This window comes from Silene latifolia, chromosome 10, assembly GCF_048544455.1.
Source record: "Silene latifolia isolate original U9 population chromosome 10, ASM4854445v1, whole genome shotgun sequence".
In the NCBI taxonomy this organism is placed as follows: domain Eukaryota; kingdom Viridiplantae; phylum Streptophyta; class Magnoliopsida; order Caryophyllales; family Caryophyllaceae; genus Silene; species Silene latifolia.
In genome coordinates, this window is record NC_133535.1 from 25,461,429 (window position 1) to 25,486,525 (window position 25,097).

Sequence of the window (25,097 nt, forward strand, 5' to 3'; positions counted from 1 at the left end):
TATATATATTCCGTATTTGTCACTCATTATTTATTGGCAAATTTAATGAAAATAACCCAACGTTTGTTTAATCTTCCAAAAATAATCCAACCTTACGACTTGAATAAAAATAACCCAACCTTTTAACATATTTTCAAAAAATGATCCGTAATCTACCGGAGTAAAATTTTCCAGCGATGTAGAATTTTAATAGCAAAATTGAACTTGAAAAAATTTCCAATCAAATCCCGTTACTCTAAGACAATATCAATGATAACTTGAGCATCATCCTCATCAATCACAATATCAATGATATTATGATAGTACAAAAAAAAAATCACAATATCAACGATAACTTGATCATCATCCATCCAATTCAACCTCCTAAACTCAAGCACATTATCATATTCTTATTAATCACTTGATCAAAATTAGAGCGATCTCACTTTGGCTGATATATTAGAAGATGATACATAATCACTTTGGCTGCATTTCAAAGTGAAAGTAGGGCTCTTAATGTATCAGCCGCGTTTCGGATTACGTACAAATTCGTCGGAAGAATCTACGCACTTAGGGAGCGTTTAAGACAAGGGGTGAAATCGAAAGAAGACGGAGTAGAAGAAGAAGAAAGAAAGACGGAGACTACTTGGCAACTGGACCGAGATGCGGGGGATGAATGGGGATGCCATTCATTTGTTTTGGCGAAGAACGTGAGAGTGGACATTAACTTGATGGATGATGATGATTTAATACTGATGATTTAAGTAACTAGATTTTATCATTTTTTCAATTGATCTAATCAGGAAGGTCTAAATGTCATGTTGGACTTCCTGTCGTCCGAAAATTTTACTCCGGTAGCGAACGGGTCATTTTCAGAAGATATGTTAAAAGGTCGGATTATTTTTATTCAAGTCGTAAGGTTGGGTTATTTTTGGAAGATTAACCAAACGTTGGGTTATTTTCATTAAATTTGCCTTATTTATTTATCCACAAATCATTAAACTAGTTATATTTATCAACAACCTTTCCTAATTTTATTATTTCCTTAATGTTGTGACTTGTGCAAGCAAGCTGTTTTATCCGATTCTAATTCTAATTCTAATTCCTAATTCCTAATTCCTTTAGTATTTAGTCAAGGAAAATTTATAGTAGTATATAACTCCACAAGCTACATCAATTGAATCTCTTATAAAATCATCCTTTGTTTCTTCATTTCAAATTACAAGGATGGATACTAGAATCTTGTCTTCGACCAAAAAGAGGAAACTATCTATTTCTACTACTAAGGGTCGTCGTCATTTAAATGTTTGCACTAGTCAATCATCGTCATCATCGTCATTTGATCGTCTTACTGATGACCTTCTGACTGAGATTCTCCTGCGTGTCCCCATCAAGCCTCTTCATCGCTCCAAGTGTGTTTCCAAGCGTTGGCTCTCTCTTATTTCCTCAACTTGTTTTGCCCGCTCTTTTCTCCTTACTCATCATCATAACAACATGCTACTCTTCGAAGCTCAACGTATCGAACCCTATCATGGACAAATTTATGCCTTGCCCTTCCTTCATGCTTCCTACCATCAGGTTTCTTCAATCCCCTTAACCTTTGATTTCGTTCTCCCACTCTGCCGCGATTTTTATGACATTAATGATTACGGTAATGAAGCTAACAATTGGGAGGTCACTACTAAGGTGTTGCACCACGTATCCCTAGCCGGCACCTATGGCGGTTTGGTCTTACTATCCGCCTCTTTTCAGGACTACCACCCTGAAAAGAGCCATTATTTTTATTATCAATATTATCTGTGTAACCCCGTTTCCAAGCAATGGGTCCAACTACCTTTGATCTCAACTTTCGATAGTGTTGGTTTTACTTGCTACCACGCACAGCAAGCTCGTGGACAAGGTGGGGTTTCTAGAATTTGGGCGGATACCAATTCCTATGAGAACATCATTAGGAACAATGCTGATTATGACCCCAACAAGATTGACTTCACTGTCTTATCCATCAACCGGGATGAGGAGAAAGACGAGTTTATCGCTAGTGTATTCTCCTCTACTGATGAAGCAGCAGAGTGGAGCATATTCCACGTCCCTTGTCCACCTGGTTCTAGGTGGATATTTGGAACCACCAAGCTCGTATTTTTAAACGGAAAGTTTCACTGGTGTGGGACCAACTGCATTGCTGCATATGACCCTTTCAACAAACCTTTGCACTGTGATATCATTCCGTTACCTCCAACAGATCCTCTAGAATCGGAGGATAATAGAATATTTTTGGAAGCGTGTGAAGGGCGTCTTAGATTGGTGAAAGATTTCTTCATCGGTAGATTTGTGTTCTGGGATCTTGTGGATTATGCTAATAAGGCGTGGGTTCGAAAACACGATGTTCACACAGGTGACAAATTTCTAAGAATTCAGTCCTCGGTCAGTGTTGCTGCTACGGACAAGGTTTACATGCTAGCGTACCCTTCAACTGTCAAGGTCTTTGATGTCAGAAATAAGTCCATACAACATGTTTATGATCCTATCAACTCGGATAATGTTACCCATTTGCAGTCTGTCAAACCATTTTTGTCAAGCTCATGGCCGACTCCTGTTGCAGTTCAAAAAAAACTATTCTCTTATATCGATTTTCTTGAATTTGTATAGTCTAAATATTGAATTTGGACAATGTAATGTCTAATATATTGAATAATATCCCACTTGTACAATGTCTAATATTCCCTACGTCTTTTGAGAAGTATTTTAATCAAAGGTAAACAATAATTTTCTTGAATTTGTATAATGTTAAGTATTGTTCAACATATTTATCAGTGCATATGAACAGGTTAGCAAGTGTTAAGCTAGGTCTCTTGTAATGAATTGGAATGGATTCGATCAATGCTATAATTTGGCTGCGTATTCAAGAATGTAGTCAAATACCTGATAAATTCTTTTTTCCAATGTTCGATTAAATTCTTTGGCCCATCGTTGGAACGAGTAGTCATTAAACGTTCTCGTTTCCTCGGAGGGTGATTTAAATCTAGCTTCTAACTCTTTATACTCGTACATATGTAAGATCGAGTTCACTTCAGAAGTGTTTCAAACATAATCTCACCAAAAGGCTAAAGCTTAGCCATGGCTGCTGCCGGCAGAATTGATCTCATAGGAAACTGGAGATCTGTCCATCCTTCATCATTTACTCCGTGGAAGTAACGCTTCACCATTTCATCGGTCACCAAATCCAGTCTGGGAGGCTCCCACTTGAACACGGAAACATAAGAGTCAAATATCAATGTGGGTTTAACTTGGCACTAGAGTATAAGGAGTTGAATATCGTTTAGTTTAGCCGGGAAAAATTGTGAATGACTATTGTCCAATAGGTTGGGTTTTCAAGCCGAATTAGAATGGATTGTATTTACGATTTAGGGATTCATGACCAAAAAAGGATTGTGCAGGGCCGGATCGGGGGTGACTGTAAAGTCAGTTTTTAGTAGGTCTAGGAGTGTAAGAATACAGGCTAATGGAGATAGAAGAACGCAAAAACTACCTTAGGATTCTTGTCTTTGTCGATCAATATTGCCCGGCAACCCTGCAATCAATGCTAGAATGTTAGAGTCAGACACAAAGCGCATGCCTCAAACACCCTAAACAAATTAATCACGAAAAAACCTCGAAAAAATCTTTGCTGACTTGTCCTCGCATAACTTGGCAAACCATTCTATATTCACGTCTGAGGCACTTCCCAATCCCTTGAAGCCTTCCTTGTCTTATCTGTATCGATAGTTACCAAAAAGCCAAGATATTGCTGTAAGTTTTAAGAAATGGAAACTCAATCCTCTTTTAATAAGGATAACTAAAATTTCAGATATTAGCGCTTGGTCTCATACTTCTATGCACAACTCTACAGTTGACGATATGTTTAGTACTCACAAGTAATTAGCAATATCGATTCTCTGGAAGTTCACTAATTTACTATTGAGGCCTATGCTTAGTTTTCCTGTATAAAGCACCAGCACATCATCTAATTGCAGATTGGAAGTAGGATTCCCCATTATATTTTTTAGGCGATATAGCATAGAATGATAGAAGGAGCATACTACCAGGATAGGCAGGATTCATCGCTGCCACGTTTTTCTAGAGATCATAACTGTAGTTCTTTTTACCTTAAAAGGTAAAAAAAGTCTCATAACAAAATAATATAGATTACTTGTTTTCTTCCCCGATGGTTGGCAGTATGTAGGAGGGGAGCAATTTCTTATCGGTGATTTATAAACTTACCCCAATCTGTTTATCCTTCCTCTACATTACCCCTCACTTTTTTATTCCAGCTTAGTTTCAGCATACTTTACGTCTATGATTTATCCATTCTTAATAAACTTCCTAGGCCTTTCTCATCTATCAGACTATCACCAAAAGTAGATCAAGGTCACAATCTCGCTTATTTTGATCAAATCACAACAAAAGGTTACATATAACCCATTTTACTCAGACTTCAGCTAGAGAGTTCAAATTAGAGAATAAAAATATGAAATATTTAGTTTTTATAAAGTGAATGGAAAGATGTTTGAGACACTAGACTTAAAATCATCAAAAATCATATCGTATGCTTTAGACACCAATATCTTCCTTTATAAATGTCATGCAAGCTTCCCTTTTTATCACCGGTAGGAGAAGTGTTAGCAAGGATTCCATAACCATATCCTTGAGTGTCGCGTTGGACACAAATATGGCCCTAGACGTGAGAAAGTCAAAGTTAACATAGCCTAGAACTAATCTTTCCACCAAAACCCATATATATAATTCTTAGCAGGTAGATGATAATTACTAAAAGCAAGCTATCCATACCGATTCAAGGGAAATTTTCAAACTTGTTGGAGATGCCTTCTTTAGTGATTGTAGTGCAGCAACTATCCATCCATCGGTTCTCTTCCCAGCTTCACTTTCCTACAAAAGATCAGAGTTTCCATGATGAATGACCATTGAAAAGAGTGCCTAATAAAAACATAACCATTATCCTAGCACCTCAAGGGATACCACAAATAGCGGGATAAGTAGGGGTCGAGCGCAGCCCTTACCATTTGTGTTAATGCAAAAAGATTTCCAACAAGTCAAAATGAAAATTGTGTTGTGATTTGCGTCAAATAACTGTTACTTCATAATACTTCCTCCATTCAAATGAATTCCATAAGCTTTTTGAATATATGTGAGGTATATTTTAATCAAACGTATCCAATTCACTTGAATGGAGGGAGTAATAATTAGTGCGGCTACCTTAGTGAACCACTTTGCCTAATTTCATCATAATTCAAAACCAAAGAATAAGGAGTCCTTGGCTCCAATGGGAGACTGCCTAATGTGATCCCAGAAAAAACATTATAATAACGTACAAGAAATGCGACAAAATTTCATGTGTAAAAATATGCTCCGTATGATGGAAGAACTTTTTGTAACAACTTACAACAGCAGATAAAATTTCTTCAACTGTCTTACAGGAGAAACACTTGTCAATGATACGCAACCTGTAAAAAAGACAAGTCTACATTGAGAATAGCTAATAATGATGTAATGCAAGGGCATCTAGTGATCTAGCATATTGTAAACCTTAACCTTGTTCACTTTCGATTATAGTAGTCAAATTAATGATTGTAACAATGATGACACTTACTCACAATAAGCACTCTTTTCCTTTACAAAAGGTTCCTCCGCATATTTCTCGATGACTTTTGCAATATATATCGGATCAGAAGAGTTTGCCTCGTAAAGTTCTTGTTCCAGTGACGGCAATTTCTGTAAAGTACATACTTTACATTATAGAATTAAATTTGAATTCAGGAACGAAGACACGGCCCTAGATTTTTAAGCAGGTCCAGAATGTATTCGTCTCAAGGTTAACATGATATGCTGCCAAACCCAGTCCAAATAACTACCAATTTTTTTACAAAATGTCCAAATAACATGATATCCCTTCTCCATTGCCTTGGGGAGGGGAGGTTAGAAAGGCATGATTATCATCAACATGTGCCTTCATCCTTTACAGTTTACAAGGCAAATAAATAGAAAGCGAACAAAATACAAACAAGGTCAGATTGTACCGTAGATGGAACATAATGAGTTGCAAGACCGCATGCAAGCATTTCAGGACCATCCAACCTAGTTCCAGTGAGACCAACATATTCTCCTAAGATAAAATCACAGAGAGAAAGCAATATCACCATATTTCTTCCAAAAGTCTAGACAGGAGAAAAGAATTGCAGTTTCAGATGACACCTGCCAAGTCTATGGTTATCTGAGATCCTAAAAATAGGAACCAACTTAACCGGGTCTTAAAGGATGGGATTAGGATACTATGTGGTGTTTATCCTAATACATCCTCCATTCAACTCCACTCTACCACTTTCTATTTTGTACACTATTCACAAGTGAGCATTCAATTTCAATTTTTTCTCAATATATAAGTGAAAATATATTCATGTGGGATCTTGTTTGATTCGTCTTTACGAGTACATTTAAAATATCTAACTTTTATAATTTTTGCAAACACGTAGCTAACGATATTTACCGCATAAAACACGCGTTGACAAATGTGAAAAGCATAGTGGTAGAGTGGAGTTGAATGGAGGAAGTATTAAGCAGAAAAATAGCTTTATTCAACTCTTACTCCTAACTCATCGCTACACTAATTCTAATTCTAATGCTTTCAAACGTAACGGAACCAAAAACTACTAAAAAAAACTTGCAAGTTGTGTAAAATCGTTTTTGAGGAGACAACTACGCAAGTTGTGTAAAATCTAAATAGCCTTTATTTTACAATCAAAGAAATATTTTCTCCACTCTCATAGTCTCATTTCTGAACGTAGAACATCCTTGACATTGTGGAATACTTGTGTAAGAGAGGCATACCGAAGAATCCTGGCAATCTTGATAAGAAATAGGACGCGCCAACATCTGGAAAGAGTCCTAGAGCTGTTTCAGGCATTGCAAAAACCTGTTGAAAATCCATTTAGAGAGCTATAGCGGAACAAAGATATACAGAATTTAAAGCAATATGAGTGGCTAAATATACAAACATACAATGTAAAGCAATAGGAGTTGATAAACAGAAATTCCATTTAGGAGTATTTTTTATATAGAAAGGGAATAATGAAAAAGTTACGAAAGCTTTCAAGGACAAGGAATTCACCGAGCTTTAGGAACTTGATAATCAGCAAAAACCGCTTAAAAAGTTAAACGCCTCCAATAACTTACGAAAAAGCAAGAAACAGCTCTATGGACATATAATTAAGATGATAAACACCCGTTAAGAATGTTCTGCTATTAGCCTACTACTACTTGATATCACCAAAAATAGTTCTTACATTGGGGAACTGTTGTCCTCCTTTTTCTATAACTGAATAAATAAAAAGCGGTCTAGAAGTACTCTATCTATCAACAAGATAAACAACAGTCAGAAGAAACTTTTCACATCTTTCAGTGGGTCATGGAATGTCCACCAAAAACTAAATGAGGTGCAGAATAGACTTCTTCATCATAATCACATTACAAAAAAAAATTGGAAAACATCTACAAGAAAATTGTAAGATAAACCAGGAAGAAAGAATGGCATACAGAATGAAAAGATGACATTTAAGATTAGATCTCTCAACACCGCATAACTGATCCTGCGAAGTGAGACTGTTGAAACATAAAGAATAATCTAGAAAAATCTATGTAATACTACACATATGACTTCCTAGAATAATCTAGCTAGTGTAAGTAAGATGGAAAAATCTAGAAACTAGTAGAGCAAAAATCATTGACATACAATGGCTATAAATAGCCATGCTTGTATCAAGTTCGTGTGTGTAGCCATGGCTCCAACCATGGTCTCACCACCAATATCGTCTCCCTCAATATATCATATCATGTAATCATGCACATTCAACATATAACTAAAATCATCCATGTTGAGAATATCGTATCCACTACATTCCGCTGCCAAAATTCCAACAGAGACAGTTTACTCGTTGCATCCGAAAAAGACCTTTCTAGATCATAAATTGATGATAAGCCATAATGGTTTCTGCCAGTATGATTTTTTTCTTGACTTGGAAGTTTTATTTTTGCACCAACAGAAAAAAAAAAACAAATTTGAAATTTTTGTTAAATCCTTCAAGTGGTGGATCATGGAGCAAAAAAGTAGAGAGAACACACTTTCAATCCTTGACCCCAAGTTCGATTATGTGCCACACAACCATTGAATCAAGGGGGTCAATGATCAGTTGTGTACTGACTACTGATATATATGAACCAGGAAAAGCCAGCAGGAGTCAGACCCTTCCAAAATGGCAAAATGAACACCCTCCAAAATGAACAGTAATCTCACGTCAGTTACTCCGTTTTCAAAGTTCCGTTTGATTTTGAAAATTTATACCACCATTTTTTACCTCAGCAGCATCAAAGTTCAGCTTATAATACAAAAACTTGCTTGCAAACTTTCACAGCTCAAGCGCCTTATATACACTCTTACCGATAAGCAAACAAGCTCAAAATTTTCCAATTCATAATAACTACTCCGTACAACAATTAAAGATACTGATTTCTAGCAAATACAGTACCTTTTTTCCCCTGAAGTCAAACAATAATGTACTTATGATGAAACAGAATTCTGCTACGAGTTCCCAACCAACAAGCCATTAGCATTGGTGACAAATCTTGACTTACATAGAGAAAGGTTTAAAGCGAGAATCAATAAAGGTCTGGGAAGCACCTCACATCCTACCTTATGTTAAGATACAATTATCGAGGTGAACATCTATAGTTCCATACATGTATAGCACTTCTTCTCAAAGATGAGTAATAAAAAGACAGTTCACTGGTTGCTAACAGCTTTCCTTATTGGAAGTTATAGTGCAATAGAATAATGACAAAAATAAATACACGCATTAAAGGTTCAAGATATACCGTATTCTCAGTCACAACACGAAATCTTCCATGAATTGATGCCCCAGCTCCACCTCCCATGACAATCCCATTAAGAATTGAAACCTTCACACAGTAGTTGCACACAAGAGTGAAGGTTTGAAGATTGATTAACAGTTTAATCAATTTGGGGAAAAAAGTCCGTTTTGTTTTGGTTCGAATATGAGACTAGATAAAAGCGTATTACCTGGGGTTTTCTGTATGTGGCAATGACATAATTCAAGGTAAACTCTTTCCGGAAGTAGTTTGCACCAGATCTCCAATCACCTGATTCCATAAGAAATACACTTTATCTTACTTCAAAATACATACAAAGAGGAGTGAGTAAACCAAAATATTCAGACAATTTTGAAATTAAGGTCTACAATCCAAACTCTCTCGGATGAATGAAAAAAAAAATAAAAAGGGTAGAATGACAAAATAGAAGGTCGTCAAAATATTTGATATTTTCGATTTCAGATGCATAGGATAGGCCCTGGACAAAATAGCACACCACATTTCTATCATGATACTTGGATATCTAGATATCCACAATGTCTTGGTCTCTCGGGCGCAGCGGAAAACCAATTTCTTGGAGTAAAGATGCCAATACAATGGATTTATTGCACAACCTTAAATAAAAACAAGGCCTAATTGAAAGAACTACCTTTACTGATATCATTAACCACTGCAGCGACATCACCTCCAGCACAAAATGCTCTTCCACTTCCCTGATAAGGAAAATAAAAGAAAAACCAACACAAGAAGTACGAACATATTAAACACGAATTTTCAATTAGAGTTTGGACATGAAGAAACTGAATACAACCCAACCACAACCCGATGTGTGCTTAATGTTAGAAGAATGACTTTTGGCAACGTCAACTGATTATGAGATGCCTAGAAGGGTGTTGGGGGTTGACGTCGATTTCGTGTTTTGACAAGCAAAAGAAAAAGTGAAACATTTACGAATTAGAAAAGGGTAAGTTGTTCTATCTCTAATCGAAGATACAATTGTTCATGAAGTGAACTTAATAAGCTACACCAAGGTATAATGCCAGTGCCTAGTGCCACCACCAAGATATAGATGCATAATTACCATTGACCCCTCCAGAGTGATATAACACTGACTGAGACAAATAATCCTGACATCAAATATTCATGTTTAAAAACTGTTTTTCAGACGTCTATGCAAACCAATTCCTAAAATAACCTGTATTGACATTAAGTCATAATTGCTATCTCTCAGAAACCAGTACGTAACAATACAAGTTTGCTGTCAAAAAAAAAAACAAAACAATACAAGTTAACAGCTAGAACCACAACTTCTTTTGCCAACAATGAACACAGTAATACAGTATACAACTTCAGCTGTCGAAAAATAAGCTATGAACTGAGACAAGTCAAAAAGTATACCATACACATGAATATTCTTTATTTGACAGCCGGGAAAAGGGGGTGTGACAGAACCTCACATTAAGGAATTTCAACATTGAAACCACCACAGAATCATTTTCAAAGCACACTTTTCAGAATGTTGTGTTAGGAATACCTTGAGTAAAATCATTTTCACTCCAGGATCCTCTTCATACTCTAGGAAAAGGTCCAATAGACGACAAACCTGTAAAATCCACACTTGAGTTACAAGATGTAGCAAAATAGATCTTCCATTCTCCATTTATTTGCCTAATACGCATACTGCGCAATTTAAAAGTCACTCCTCTTAATTTAGGTGCAAAAAGTGTACATAAGCTATGAGTATAAATCATTATTCCGTTGACCTACAATACCAATCCATCAAAACGGGAGGAAACAAACTGAGTGCTAGCAAAATCAGGTGCATACCATATAAGACGAGAGTGCATTCAATTGCTTTGGTCGGTTCAGAACAATTGTTCGTACACACTGTTTTTCATGAATCAAAACCTATAAAGCAAAAGAGAAAAGATCATTAAAGGTGAAAGGATTTTGGAAAAAGGGTATAATGGATGCCTATATATTGCATATTACTAAGTACTAACCTCCTTTTACCATGTTATTCCCAGTTTTCAAAATTATGTAAAGGGAATTTTGAAAAATGGGAAGAAATGATGAAACAGATGGAGTACTTATAATCGAGAAACACCAAAAATTATATGCATATAAATCATCCAACGACTCGCTCTAGAATATCTGCCATACACCTCTGCAACTGAACATAAAGCAACTAAGACGGAGATCCCTTAGAAAGGAAAACAAAACCCAAGTTTCGACATGATAAATTGAGCATCATTTCTCATTTCTCAGTCACTCACTCAATAGTATTTAGAAGAACTACAAAGTGGGTAGAGTGATTCACCAATAATCTTCTGATCAGACTTCAATTGCGCATTAGAATGCATGTAACCAGCTGACAGTAAGTGTGAACTGACTGTAACCATCTACTTCATTGATAGTGCTAATACCAAAAATAAAATAAAATGCAAAGTCGATCAATGATGATCAGGAATTTGCTAAGAATTTACCTGCTAACTTTGCCATTAATCCCAACCTAGTATTACTAAATTTTGCGCATATTCTCACATACTAGCTCATATTACCTAACTTTTGCTACATTCTTCACCTTCATCTCACACTTGTGATACTACATTTTCCCCATGTCCCCAAGCATTCTCCAGGTTTTACATACTTTTCCTGATTTCCTCTAGTACAGATGCTAATGGAAACCGCTTAAAATCCGATACCATCTCAACCAATAGCTTAAGCTGACGCGCCCAATCAGTGATTCAATGATTTAATATTACGATACGAAATAATCATGAATTTCTCACCTTTAGAACAACCCATAATATTTCGTACATCAAAATATAAAATCAGCAGAAGGGTCAAAATTGATCAAAGAATCATCTACAAACAATAACCCATTATTGGAAACAACAAAGTAAAGATAAAAGCAATAATACCCAATTATGATTATCACCATCATCTAATCTAATTAATCAAACCCAAATGAAAAGTAGTTGTTTTATGAAACAGTTGAAAAAATCACCTGAGATGTTTCAGACGCCATTTTAGCAGTGGAGATTGTATTGCTAACAATTGTATTGGGAAGTTCTGATAATAAGATTTGAAATAAGGTTTCTAAAGTCAGATGATCGAGTATTTCTTCTTATCTGGGATAAGTAATTATCACATGCGTGATCATTAAGATCATCACCCAAATTTTCCACTTGGTTTGCTATTCTTTTAATCACATGGGTACTTAACAGTGGTTGCCAGGAATCGGTTAAAATGCACGGCCCTATTCTTTCTGACTTATTTTCACCATTTCATTTCATTTCAATTTCTATTGATTCGATTCATTCAATTCATTCGATTCAGATTCAAATTTCACTCATTCCATTCGATTCGATTGATTCGATTCAACTTCATTAAGTTCAAATTTCATTTCAAACTTTACTCATCTTAAATTTAATACTCCCTCATATTCACAATAAACCTCCCATTTCATTTTGGCACAAATATTAAGGAAACACACTACCCCACCATATAATTAAATTTGGACCACACAAATACACTACCCCACCATACAATTAAATTTGGACCACGCAAACACTTACCAAAAAAGGAAATAGGAAAGTTATTGTGAATAGACGGAAAAGGAAATAGGGAAGTTTATTGTGAATAGGAGGGAGTAGTTATTATTAATTTTGTTATCAATAATACTATTTTTTTTAATATTATTATTCTTTATTATTATTATTATTATTATTATTATTATTATTATTATATTTAATAATATTGTTAATAATAATGTTATTAATAATTTATTTATTATAATTACTATTATTATTATGAATATTATTATTAAAATGAATAATAATGTTATTAATGTTGTTGTTGTTGTTGTTGTTGTTGTTGTTGTTGTTGTTGTTGTTGTTGTGAATAATAATGTTATTAATGTTAATATTATTATTATTATTATTGTTGTTGTTGTTGTTGTTGTTGTTGTTGTTGTTGTTGTTGTTGTTGTTGTTGTTGTTGTTGTTGTTGTTGTTATAATTATTGTTGGTATTATTATTAAAATTAATAAAATTTATTATTAATATTATTGATGGGGCACGCTCAACCGACTTGACCCACTAGCCAATACGGGGTCATACAAGTCAACACGCTTGCAAACATGGTTACGGATTCGCTTGATACCCTACGAATCACGAATCGTTAAAAGCGAATTCTATCAAATTGATTACTGAAAATACATATAACACATTTTCTATAAGCGAATCACGAATTGGTAAGGCGTATTCATAGCGAATATGGTAACCATGCTTTCCAAGCCATCATTTGAGGTACACATAGAAACCTATAAATACCTCATTATTGACCAATCAATGGTAAAATACTTCTCACCAACAACTTCCTCTCTCTAGAAATAAGACTACTCGAGCTACTATGAGAGGGCACGGAAACCTTAGCTTCAAGCAAAGTCTCAACTATCCACCAAGATCTTAGTAAGGCATCGAGAAAGGACCTATTGCGAACCCTTCGAGGCCCTATTTGTTACGCGTAAAAGATCCATCCGGAGAGAGCAAGCATAGGTTCGAGGTGACATCGTCTGAGAGGAGCGCGTTGATCCGACCCGGATTCGAGCAACTCTTACTTGAGTGTTTTTATTCGAAACAACTATTTTTACTAATATCATTATTAATATTGACATTATTATTTATTATTGTTATTAAGAATATTATTAGTAAAAAATTACTATTTTTTCATTATTATAATTTATGATTATTCATATATAATATTATAATTTTTTTCTTAAAAATTTTAGTATTAGTATAAATAGTATTATACTATGAATATTAGTATTATTATAGTTGATAATAACAAAAATATTAAATATTAATATTATTAATATTATTAATATTAATATGATTATTTCGATTCGATTGATTCGATTATTTCAATTGACTTTATTGATTCGATTCGATTCGATTTCATTCTATTCGATTCGATTCGATCGGCTCAACTCCATTCGATTCGATTGATTCGATTGCTCCATTCGATTCGATTATTTCGATTCGATTCATTTCAGCTCCATTCGATTCGATTCGATTCGATTCATTCGGCTCTAAAAAAGCGAAAAAACAGGCATTATGCCATGTTCTTTACGGCTTATTTTCACTCATTTCGATTCACTAAATTTATTGATTCGATTCATTCGATTCGATTCTCAACTCTATTCGATTCAATTCATTTCTCAGGCTCGGCTCCATTCAGTTCAGCTCCACTAAATTAAGTCAATTTCAATTTTGCGAATCTTAAACTTAATAGTTTTTATTAATATTATATATTTATTAATATTTTAATTTTAATATTAATATTATTATTAGTATTTGTTCCGGGTGTAATTCCAGAGCAGTTATTTGTTACCACCCGTGCTTCTAGAATGACGTCTTTGGTTGAATCCTCCTTGCGGTCTCCTGAAACAATGAGCAAACTGAGGGCTCGGCTTTGGGCCGAGCGAACTCACTCCGACGCTCAAGTTAGTAAACTTAGAGAGATAAGTTGTTGTTACTTGGTGAAGTATATATTGTAGAGAGATAAGGAAGATATTACCAGATGAATAGTGATTCTTAGGTTAAATTGTGGATCTCCTCCTCAATGAGAGTTGAGGAGTATTTATAGACTTTTCACCTTTTGTCACGTAGTGGCCAAGTGGCCAAGTGGCTAGCATGTGGAAAGACTGATCTACCCCTCGGTCGAGGGACCCATGGCAGGCCGGCGGGCCCTGTTGACTCACCGCCGAGGGGTCTTGGATATGAGTTCGCGGATGGGTGCCCCGGCTGGCTAGTTGTCCTAGCCGGGGCACAAGAGACAGGCCGACATGCTGCGTCGGTTAGGCTATCTAAGCCGTTGACTTGCTGTGGATATCTTTGACCTTGCTCAATATCTTGATCGTCGGCGGTGCGAAATATGCCCCATCAATTTGCCCCCAGCGTAGTCTATGCCGTGGTATGGGCTCCGATGTATGTTGAGCGTATATTCTGCGCAAGTAAAAATTTTCTGCCCCGGCTTCTTCTACCTCGGTGTGGCTCTGGTTAGGCCGTACCATATCCCCCCTCCACATGGATGTGTAATGGACATCAGATGTGGAAAAGAAAGTGGTGCTGGCCGAGACCGAGGTTGTGAGCGCCGTGTGCTTTTGATTGCCCCCAGCCGGTGCTGACAAGCTTGGTTGATTATGTGGCCGGCGGAGAACAGATACTTAGGAATTTGTTGAGGAAGATGAATAGGCAGAGAGATTTGAAGGGGCGTGTTGAAGACGCTTGGTCACTGTTGCATTGATTGACGTTCAACTGTTGCAACGATTGACATTCCGTGGCTGCATGCCTGACACTTGTCTGTTTCTTTGATTGGTGACGTTTCATGGGTCATGTGCCCGATTGGTCCTTCTTCATGGGCTTTTCCCTATAAATAGGGCAGTTAGTCCCTGAAATTGGCCACCAATTTCATTTTCTATAAAATTTTCTTCTTTCTAGCCTTCTTTGACGAAACTTCTCTCTAGCTTTCAGACTTGTTACTCCGGCGTAGCATTTTTCTTCAAGGTAAACAATCAAATTTTTAATTTTTTTTCATTAAGTTTTCGTTGTGAATCATGTCTTCTGCTGATGCCGGTCCTAGTAACCGTGCGCCGGGGGGTTCCCCGCCGCGTCTTGATAAGGAGGAGATGCTAGATGCCATCCCGATAAGGTCTGGGGGCCCTAGGTCTCCGTCTCCCGAAGTCGATCCAAAAGCTTTGGAGGATTGGGAGGACGATGATGATGATGATGACGACGGTGATGATGCTGGTGATGATGCTGAAAGGGCTCATCCTGATGAGGGGAGGCAGTACGTTATGGATCACGGCGAGGCCTGTAAGGTCCGCCTTGACCGTGTCTGGACCCATAAGTTTGCCAGTTGTTCCGGCGAGACATTTTTCGAGGGCCATTTCTACTTTGGCAGGGGGTACAAAATTGTTATCCCTGAGGAGGGCCAGGCCATATGTTGTCCTCCACCGGGTTGCACCGGCGTATACATCCGGCACTTGGAGTACGGGCTCCGGTTTCCGCTGAATGATTACGTCATGGCTATCATTAGAGCCATGAACGTCGCCGTGGCCCAACTGCACCCGTTGGCTATTAGGACCATAGTCGGCTTTGTCCGCTCTGTCTCTTCAAGGGGGAGGTCCCAACGGTTAATTTATTCCGTCGGCTTCACCACCTTCGGCCGTCGTTTCCCGGTCGTGTCGGATGGTACAGCGTGCAAGTGGAGCCGGGTTACATCTCCGTTGATAAGCTTTCCTCCTGCAAGGACTGGAAAGATCGGTGGGTGTACGTTGAGGTGCCGGATGACTATCCGCTGCCCCGGTCCTTCCAAAGACTAAGTTAATTTGCGGTGCGAGATCGAGGCGGAGCATGACGGATGGGTCACCCGAAAAAGCTTAAGATGGACGCCAAGAAGGTCCCTCTTAATGAGGATGAGAAGTCGCGATGAGGCTCTTTGAGACGGACAAGAGCGGGGTGTCGAAAAGATGGATTCCCCGACGCGATCATTCTTCGGATGAACCGCTCTGCCATGTCGGCCTCATACCGGCCCTAGCGCAAGGTGAGTGGGGTCGGTGTGAGGCCCATCTCTGCTCTCAACGTTTATGTTTCTTGAATTTCGATTTACTTCTACTTAACTCTTGCTTTGCTTCCTTTGCGAGACCACTTTGGACCGGACTGTCGAGGATATCCTTCGGAGAATGGGGCGCACAAGGATAAGACCGTTGCTGATTTGCACCCTAAGGCTCTGGCCCGTGATCGCAGGACGTCGCCGAATGATCTCATGGATCAGCAGCTGAAAGGCCTGAATGTGGAGGCGGCCCAGGCGAAGGTTCCTAGTAACATGCCGCGCCGGACGCGGAAAACAAAGCCTTCGGCGGCGACGGCGTCGACATCAGTTCCACCTCCCCTCCCTTCAGTCCAGAAGGAGACGGTGGTGATCGTTGATATTACCAATGGGGAGGACTCCGATGCGGAGGGGTCTCCCCTCGTCCGTAAAAGGAAAGAGCCCACCCTGCTGCCGATGCTTCGCCGCCATCGCCGCAATCGCTAACGCGGCGAGGAGATGCGTCCTCCGAGCAAGAAGGCCAAGCATGGTACAGATATATCCTGTGGCTCAGACTTAGCCGGTTCATTAGGCGTTCCTGATGACAAGCTCTCCGATATGTCCATGTATACTGACACGGATGTTTTAATTGATTTTTGTAGATCAACCGTCGGCAGCCGCCGTTCTCACTGTGCGGCAATTAGAGAAGCAGCCTGAGAAGGCGGGTGATAGAAATGTCACCATCGATTCCCTACTCCAGAAGGTTTCCCCACCGAGCTTGTGGCGGAGGGGATGAGAATATGCAAGAGGTCGGCGAAATGGACTCGGCTAGTGGCTCCCACATTATGGAGCAAGAGAAGACCATGGCTGAAGCTGCCCCACAGCTCGAGCGGCTAAGGCTGGAACTCGACGCGGCGAACAAGGAGGCTAAGAGGGCCAAGGCCGAGGTCAAGAGGCGTCCGTCTTGAGAGAAAACTCGGGAGGACGCTGAAAAGAAGTCCTTCTTTGAGAGAGCCAAGGCCGAGGCTGCGGCGGCCGAAGCCGCTAAGTCGCCGGAGATGCGTGACCTTGTTCAGAAGCACGCCGACCTTTACCGTACGCAGAGGGACGAGTTTAGGGGCTTGTTCCAGGTCCAGGGGAAGGTGGTTCGGAACAAGGATGCTATCATCGCCCAAAGGGAGGAGGACATTGAGACACTCCAAACCGTTCTCCTCCCTAACATGTGCGCCCAATACCGGACTGGCCGAAGAAGTCGCCAGGGAAGTGATTGGGGAGCTCTTCCCTCTTGATGGCTCCTTTCCGTGGGACAAATTTGACGAGCTGTTTGATGACAAGCTCGAGGCTAAGGAGGAAGCCGCGAAGGAGAAGGCCAAGGAGGAGGTAAGGGTGAAGAAGGAGGAAGAGGCGGCGGCGCGAGAAGGCGACCCTTCTTTGAGGAGGCTAAGGCGGCCAAGGAGGAAGCCGAGAGGATGAAGGCAGCTGAGGCTGCTGAGGCTGAGGCTGCTGAGAAAGCTGAGACTGCTGAGACAGCTTCTGGGTCGCCCATTAAGGACGATGCTGCTAACGCTGCTGATGGCAAGCGACAAGCATAGGGAGACGGGCGGTCGTCACCGAGCTCACCGGCGTCTCGGATAGCTTTAGGCGTGTCGGGGCCAATTATTAAGCCTTTCCTCCCTGCCATCTTTTGGCGCTTAAATGATATGTCTGTAACCTTTTGCCTTTCTTTTCCTTGTATTTTGTACAACTTTGGTAGGTTGTGTTTTGGCTTATCCTTATGGGGACGGTCGTCGTCTGTATTTTCCTCACTTTGTAACCTGATCATTTTTAATAAGAGCTTGCTTATTCTACCTCCGGCTTGGCCGAGGTCTTTTCTTGTCTTCGTCTGAGTTGTCTTCTTACGTCATTAATTGAGCGCTTCTTTTGTTTCTACCTCGGCCTGACCGAGGCAGTTAGAATGCGTATCTCAACTGTGTTTAACGTTCCTAGGGCGTGCTGATCGCTTTCGCGAGTATCAACCGCGCTGGTAGTGACTGTCATGAAATCTGCTTCCTTATAGTGATTGCCGTGGCGTCTACCTCTTGGAGTGACTGCGACGGCGCCTATTTCTTGATGGTGTCTGTCGTGGCGTCTACCTCTTGGAGTGACTGCTGCGGCGTCTACCTCTTGGGGTGACTGCCGTAGCGTCTACTTCTTGGGGTGACTGCGACGGCGCCTATTTCTTGATGGTGACTGCCGTGGCGTCTACCTCTTGGAGTGACTGCTGCGGCGTCTACCTCTTGGGGTGACTGCCGTAGCGTCTACTTCTTGGGGTGACTGCGACGGCGCCTATTTCTTGATGGTGATCGCTAGTGGCGTCTACCTCTTGGAGTGACTGCTGCGGCGTCTACCTCTTGGGGTGACTGCCGTAGCGTCTACTTCTTGGGGTGACTGCGACGGCGTCTGCTTCTTGATAGTGACTATGGGGGAAAATGAACACTTTGATGGTAAACTTGGACGATTCTTCATTAGATAAAAGTGTGGGTCGGGGTGCCCACAGTTGTCTTGGGCACCTCCGCCGCTTATACAAAATTTTCCCGAGATTGTCAGTGCCCTAATGTCTCATCAAAGGTGCACCCTCCATGTCTGTCAGCCGGTGTGTCTTGAGGGATCGTCGGACCTGGGAATGTACTGTATCTGGAAGGACTTCAATTTGGCGGTGTCGGCTTTCACCCTTTCCAGGTATCTTACTATCCCGTCATCTCGAGCCTCATACTCTCCACTGATTTGGTTGGCCACCAATAGTGAGCATGTTTTCACCACGACGTGCTCCGCCCCGGCAGCCCGAGCTAACTTGACTCCATTTATCACCGCCTCGTATTCGGATTCGTTGTTTGAGGTCGAGAGGGTAAGTTTCAAGGCGTGCTCAAACACGTCCCCGTTTGGGCTGGTGATAAGAATGGCAGCTCCTGAGCTGTTCGCCGTGGGGGACCCGTCAGTAGTTATTTCCTATACGCCGGGATGCGGCTCTTCTTGGTCGGTCGGGGTTCCTTCAACCATGCCGACGTCGGTATTCATCGGGTCGCCCTCCTGCTGCAAGGATGGGCTCTTCCCCTTCCCTGACTTCTTTGCCACTTTGAGGGATTGCATGTTGCACCCTCTGGCGGATATCTGGGTGTTGACCACCTCGTCCTTCTCGTCCTTGGAGACGAGCTTATGCGCTTCCCCCCGGTCCGAGACATACATGAGTGTCAGGGCCTGGATTGACATTACTGCATCAGCCTCGCTCAGAGTGACGCGGCCTATGAGGACGTTGTAGGCGGATGAGCCGTCAATGACTACGAACTCAGATAGGACATTCTTCGCCGCATTCCCCTCGCCGAACATCACCGGCAGTCTGATCAACCCCAGGGGTACCAGGCCGGCCCCGGAAAAACTGTACAACGGATTGGTGCAGGGGCTCAAGTCTTCAACCTTCAGACCGAGGTTGAGAAAGCACTCCCTGAACATGATGTTCGTGTAGGCGCCCGTGTCAATCAGGCACCTCTTGACCAGGTGGTTGGATATGTCCAAGTGGACTACAAGTGGGTCGCTGTGAGGGGCGATGACTCCCTCGTAGTCCTTCTTCCCAATAGTCATGTCGGGGATGTTGGAAGCGGGGACCGCTGTTTTGGGCACAAAGTTGATGGCCTGATACAGCTCGTTCAGGTGCCGTTTGTGCCCATGAGCGGACCCACCGTTCTCGTTGCCCCCAATGACAACATGGATCACTCCTATCCGTTCAAAGACGGATTTCTTATTTGAACCGCCGGCCTCAGTCTTTTGGCCTTTGGCAACATACTTACCGAGACTCCCCTTCCGGATTAGCTCTTCAATGGCATTCTTCAGATGCCGTCAGTTGTCCGTAAGGTGACCGGTGTGGCCGTGATATTCACAGTACTGGCTCGTGTCACCGTCTCCCTTCGGTTTGGGGGGCCTTTCCCACTTCTGGCCCTCGTTCTTGCTCAGGGCGAAGACCTCGGCGGCAGATACGACCAAGGGGGTGTGGCCATTGAACCGTTTCTGGTAGTACGATCCTCGAACTCCCCGGCGCCCGCCGAGTTACGCTTTCCCGGCAGATCTATCGACCGTGACCTATTATTGTCACGGCGTCTTTCATCCGGGTTGTCCTCCCGGTGGCTCTTCTTTTCTGAGTGCCCAGCCTCGCTGTGGCCTACCCAGGTCTTGTGATAGTCTTCCACCTTGATGGCCTGGTCGGCCATCTTCCTAGCGGCGTCCAAGCCCAAGCCGCCGCACTTGATGAGCTCGTTCTTTAAGTCTCCCCTTGGGAGGCCTTTCATCAGCGCGAAGGCTACCAGCTCGCTGTTCAGCTCACGAATCTGCTGAACCTTGGCGTCGAACCTCTTTACATAGCCTCGGAGAGACTCGCCTCCCTCCTGCTTGATAGTCAGGAGGTCCGATGTCTCCACAGCCCTCCTCTTATTGCAAGAGTACTGGGCTAAGAAGGCGTCCCTTAGGTCGGTGTAACAGTATACCGAGCCGTCGGGCAGCCCCTTGTACAAACTCTGAGCCATCCCATGCAAGGTTGTTGGGAAGACTCGGCACCAGACTTCGTCGGGTTGCTCCCACACCGACATGTACGACTCAAAGGCCTCGGCATGGTCGGTGGGGTCGCTATCCCCTTTGTATGTGAACGCCGGCAACTTTAGCTTGGTTGGCACGGCGGTTTCAAGGACGTAGGCATTGAGGGGCTGTCTGACCACGTGTCGAACGACACGCGGCGATCGGCTCCTCGCATTCCTAGTCCGGCTCCTCTCCCCGTGGCGGGAAGGGCTTCTTCTCCGACTCTGGTGAGTTGGGCTTCTTCTTCGACTCTGGTGAGTCGGGCTTCTTCTCCGACTCGGCGAGTCGGACTTCTCTCACTTCTCTCGAGGCGGGCCTCATCGGTCTTCTGCGGGCGACGCCGTCCTCCCGCGGTCCGGAAGGACTTAGGTCTACCACTAGCACTTTGGGCTCCTCCGGCGTCTTGATGGGGCCAGCTTCTTCCAGTGCTCCATTCAAGTCTCTTGGAGTCACATTCTGGGCCCTGGTCTCCTGGACGGGTTCCGCCGCTCTTGTCGGTGTGACAGTGTGAGCCGACGTACTACCAATTAGGTCCAGGAGTAGCTTTAGTTTCGCTGCATCGACCACATGTCCCATGATGGTGACCTGGTTGGCGGGCAGCGGCGTATCTGGTATTATTGTCATCCCGTACTCGGTTGAATTACCCGGGTGGAGGGTCTGCGCAACTCCGAACGTGGACGGTATTATCTTGCGAGAACTCGGTTTCGTCGATTCTACGAATACCTCTTGTTGTTTTGACATCTTCTTAGCTTTTTGGGTGGGTTTTTGTTTTGGGTTTTTTTTTTGTTTGGGAATGAATGTGACTAGCTTCTAGTATCTTTCCCCACAGACGGCGCCAATTGTTCCGGGTGTAATTCCAGAGCAATTATTTGTTACCACCCGTGCTTGTAGAATGACGTCTTTGGTTGAATCCTCCTTGCGGTCTCCTGAAACAATGAGCAAACTGAGGGCTCGGCTTTGGGCCGAGTGAACTCACTCCGACGCTCAAGTTAGTAAACTTAGAGAGATAAGTTGTTGTTACTTAGTGAAGTATATATTGTAGAGAGATAAGGAAGATATTACCAGATGAATAGTGATTCTTAGGTTAAATTGTGAATCTCCTCCTCAATGAGAGTTGAGGAGTATTTATAGACTTTTCACCTTTTGTCACGTAGTGGCCAAGTGGCCAAGTGGCTAGCAGGTGGAAAGACTGATCTACCCCTCGGCCGAGGGACCCATGGCAGGCCGGCGGGCCCTGTTGACTCACCGCCGAGGGGTCTTGGATATGAGTTCGCGGATGGGTGCCCCTACCGCTAGTTGTCCTAGCCGGGCACAAGAGACAGCCGACAGTCGCTGCGTCGGTTAAGGCTTGCTAGCGTTGACTTCTTTGTGGATATCTTTGACATTGCTCAATATCTTTGATCGATCGGTCGAATATGCCCCATCAGTATTATTAGTATTATTAGTATTAGTATTATTACTATTTATTATTACTATTTATTATTATTATTATTTATTATTATTATTATTTATTATTATTATTATTATTATTATTATTATTATTATTATTATTATTATTATTATTATTATTATTATTATTATTATTATTATTATTATTGTTGTTGTTGTTGTTGTTGTTGTTGTTGTTGTTGTTGTTGTTGTTGTTGTTGTTGTTGTTGTTGTTGATTAATCATCCTCATTATTGTTATTATTATGAATATTATAGTTATTAAAAACAATAATTTTCATATTAATATAATTAATACTATTACTATTATTATTATTGTTGTTATTATTATTATTATTATTATTATTATTATTATTATTATTATTATTATTATTATTATTATTATTATTATTATTATTATTATTATTTATTATTATTATGAATATTAATTAATAATAATATTAATAATAATATTGTTAATTTTAATGTTACTATTACTAATACTTAATTATGTTTTTATATACGAACTTTACTCTTTCACATAGACTTTTTCATAACGTTCTATTTTGTACCATTTTCACCTAAAACTGAACCAAGTGAACTCTTAAATCAATATTTTTCCCTAAAACTTAATTTAATTGCTCAATTGACTTAAAACTTACAAGATGGATTCTAATTATCAAATAATAAGTTAATTTACTTGTTATATATTGTTAATATTATTTGTTGAGTTTTAATTAATCAACCAAATTTTATTTATTTGTTAAAGATGAAATTAAGGTTTGTCAATTTTTATTTATCTAATTAATTAAATTAGGATTGTTGGTGCTTCGTGATGGCTACCTAATCAGTCAAATTAGGATGATAAACGGATAGACTTTGAACATCAATATAGCAAACAAGTGCTCCATTATTTTACCTAATTAGATTGATGGTGAACTGTGGTTTATGGTCGCTACCTAGTTAATCATTCAAATTATTATTATTATTATTATTATTATTATTATTATTATTATTATTATTATTTCTATTATTGTTATTATTATTAATCTTCCGATAATAATAATAAATAATAATAATAATAATAATAATAATAATAATAATATTAATATTAATATTAACAACTATAATAATAATAATAATAATAATAACTAATTATTATTATTATTATTATTATTATTATTATTATTATTATTATTATTATTATTATTATTATTATTATATTTAGTATTAATGTTAATATTAATATTAATATTATTATTAATATTATTTCAGTTCAATTCAGCTCCAATCAACTTAGTTCGATTCAAATCACTCATTCGATTCGATTCGATTCGGCTCGGCTCATTCGATTCGATTCATTCGATTCATTCGATTCAACTCCATTCATTCAGTTCAGCTCGATTGATTCAGCTCCATTCGATTCATTCGATTCGATTCGGCTCTAAAAAGCCAGAAAGAACAGGGCCTTAGTGCCGTATTATTTCGGATTTGGACACTTTAGGTTGCAAGTATTTGGATCGGATTATCTTGTTACGGGTCAGTTTTTGGTGTGTTGTAATATAATTATATAGTTACTTTTAGAAATACTATAGTTTTAGAAACTGTTAAAAAGATGGGATTGTCCCCACCTATGTAGTGCTTTTATGATGGATATCCAATCTGGTTAACCAGATTTAATGCGGTCAAATGAAATCGTCGAGCATTGCTTGTATATTATCTATTTTGATGAATAGAGGATGTTATTCAGCTTATCCCTTTTAGCATGTTTATTTACTGCAGGGTTAGGTTGGACAGGTGGTAGTCCTTAACGGGTTCCATATCTCAAAGGTTTGAGTGGTGTGTGCGGTACACACTTGATGGACTCACCTACGTGATTCTGGAGTGTTGGCCGCCTCCTATGAGAATAGATGTGGGCTATTCTCTAATGCAATCAAGAGACGGGTTTTTTATGGGGCCTTATGTTACTCGAGGGAGCTGTTATCATATTCCGGTTATTGTCAGGTTCAAGACTATGTTCATCTGATAATAGCTACTCTCTTTTCTTTTCTTTATATCTTTTAAGTTTGGACCAAGTGGGGGATTGTTGGAGTATGGTGTTGCTCCAAACTAAAATGTGATAATATTGTCCTACATAGAATGAATAATGGAGGAGTCTTATCCTTATATCTTAAATGTACTGTTGAATGGTGATCATTGAGTAGATATACGCATGGTCATGATCATTGGAGTGCATTAGTTCGTTTGCTTATATATCTTAAATGTATTGTTGATTTTGGATTATCTTATTGTGGTTATCTCCAATTTTGGAGGGATATTGTGATGCAAACTGGATCTCGGAGAGATGATATACACTCTACCAGTAGTTATGTTTTCGCTTTACCAGGAGCAACACCATACTCCAACAATCCCCCACTGGTCCCCTAACCTATTCTTTCTTTTCACAAATTCTCATTTGTGACGGGCATATCCGTCGCAAGCTTGTGACGGGTCAAGTATTACCTATTTGGAGTAGATAAGATAAAAGCAGAATGCCTAAGGAGTATCAATATATTTTGTCTTA

At 40.2% G+C, this 25,097-nt stretch overlaps 1 protein-coding gene across 1 annotated transcript; it reads right to left on the reverse strand.

The window, feature by feature from the left end:
- Positions 1-2,865: 2,865 nt before the first annotated feature.
- Positions 2,866-12,122, reverse strand: LOC141605381 (3-hydroxyisobutyryl-CoA hydrolase 1). Its single transcript, XM_074424106.1, has 14 exons — positions 11,924-12,122; positions 10,741-10,821; positions 10,448-10,516; positions 9,563-9,626; positions 9,104-9,183; positions 8,899-8,982; positions 6,859-6,943; positions 6,051-6,136; positions 5,624-5,745; positions 5,417-5,477; positions 4,804-4,902; positions 3,628-3,729; positions 3,506-3,547; positions 2,866-3,218 (listed from the first exon to the last, which is right to left on the reverse strand). The coding sequence occupies exons 1-14, from the start codon at positions 11,942-11,944 to the stop codon at positions 3,081-3,083; spliced, it is 1,134 nt and encodes a 377-aa protein (XP_074280207.1). The 5' UTR covers positions 11,945-12,122; the 3' UTR covers positions 2,866-3,080.
- Positions 12,123-25,097: the final 12,975 nt, after the last annotated feature.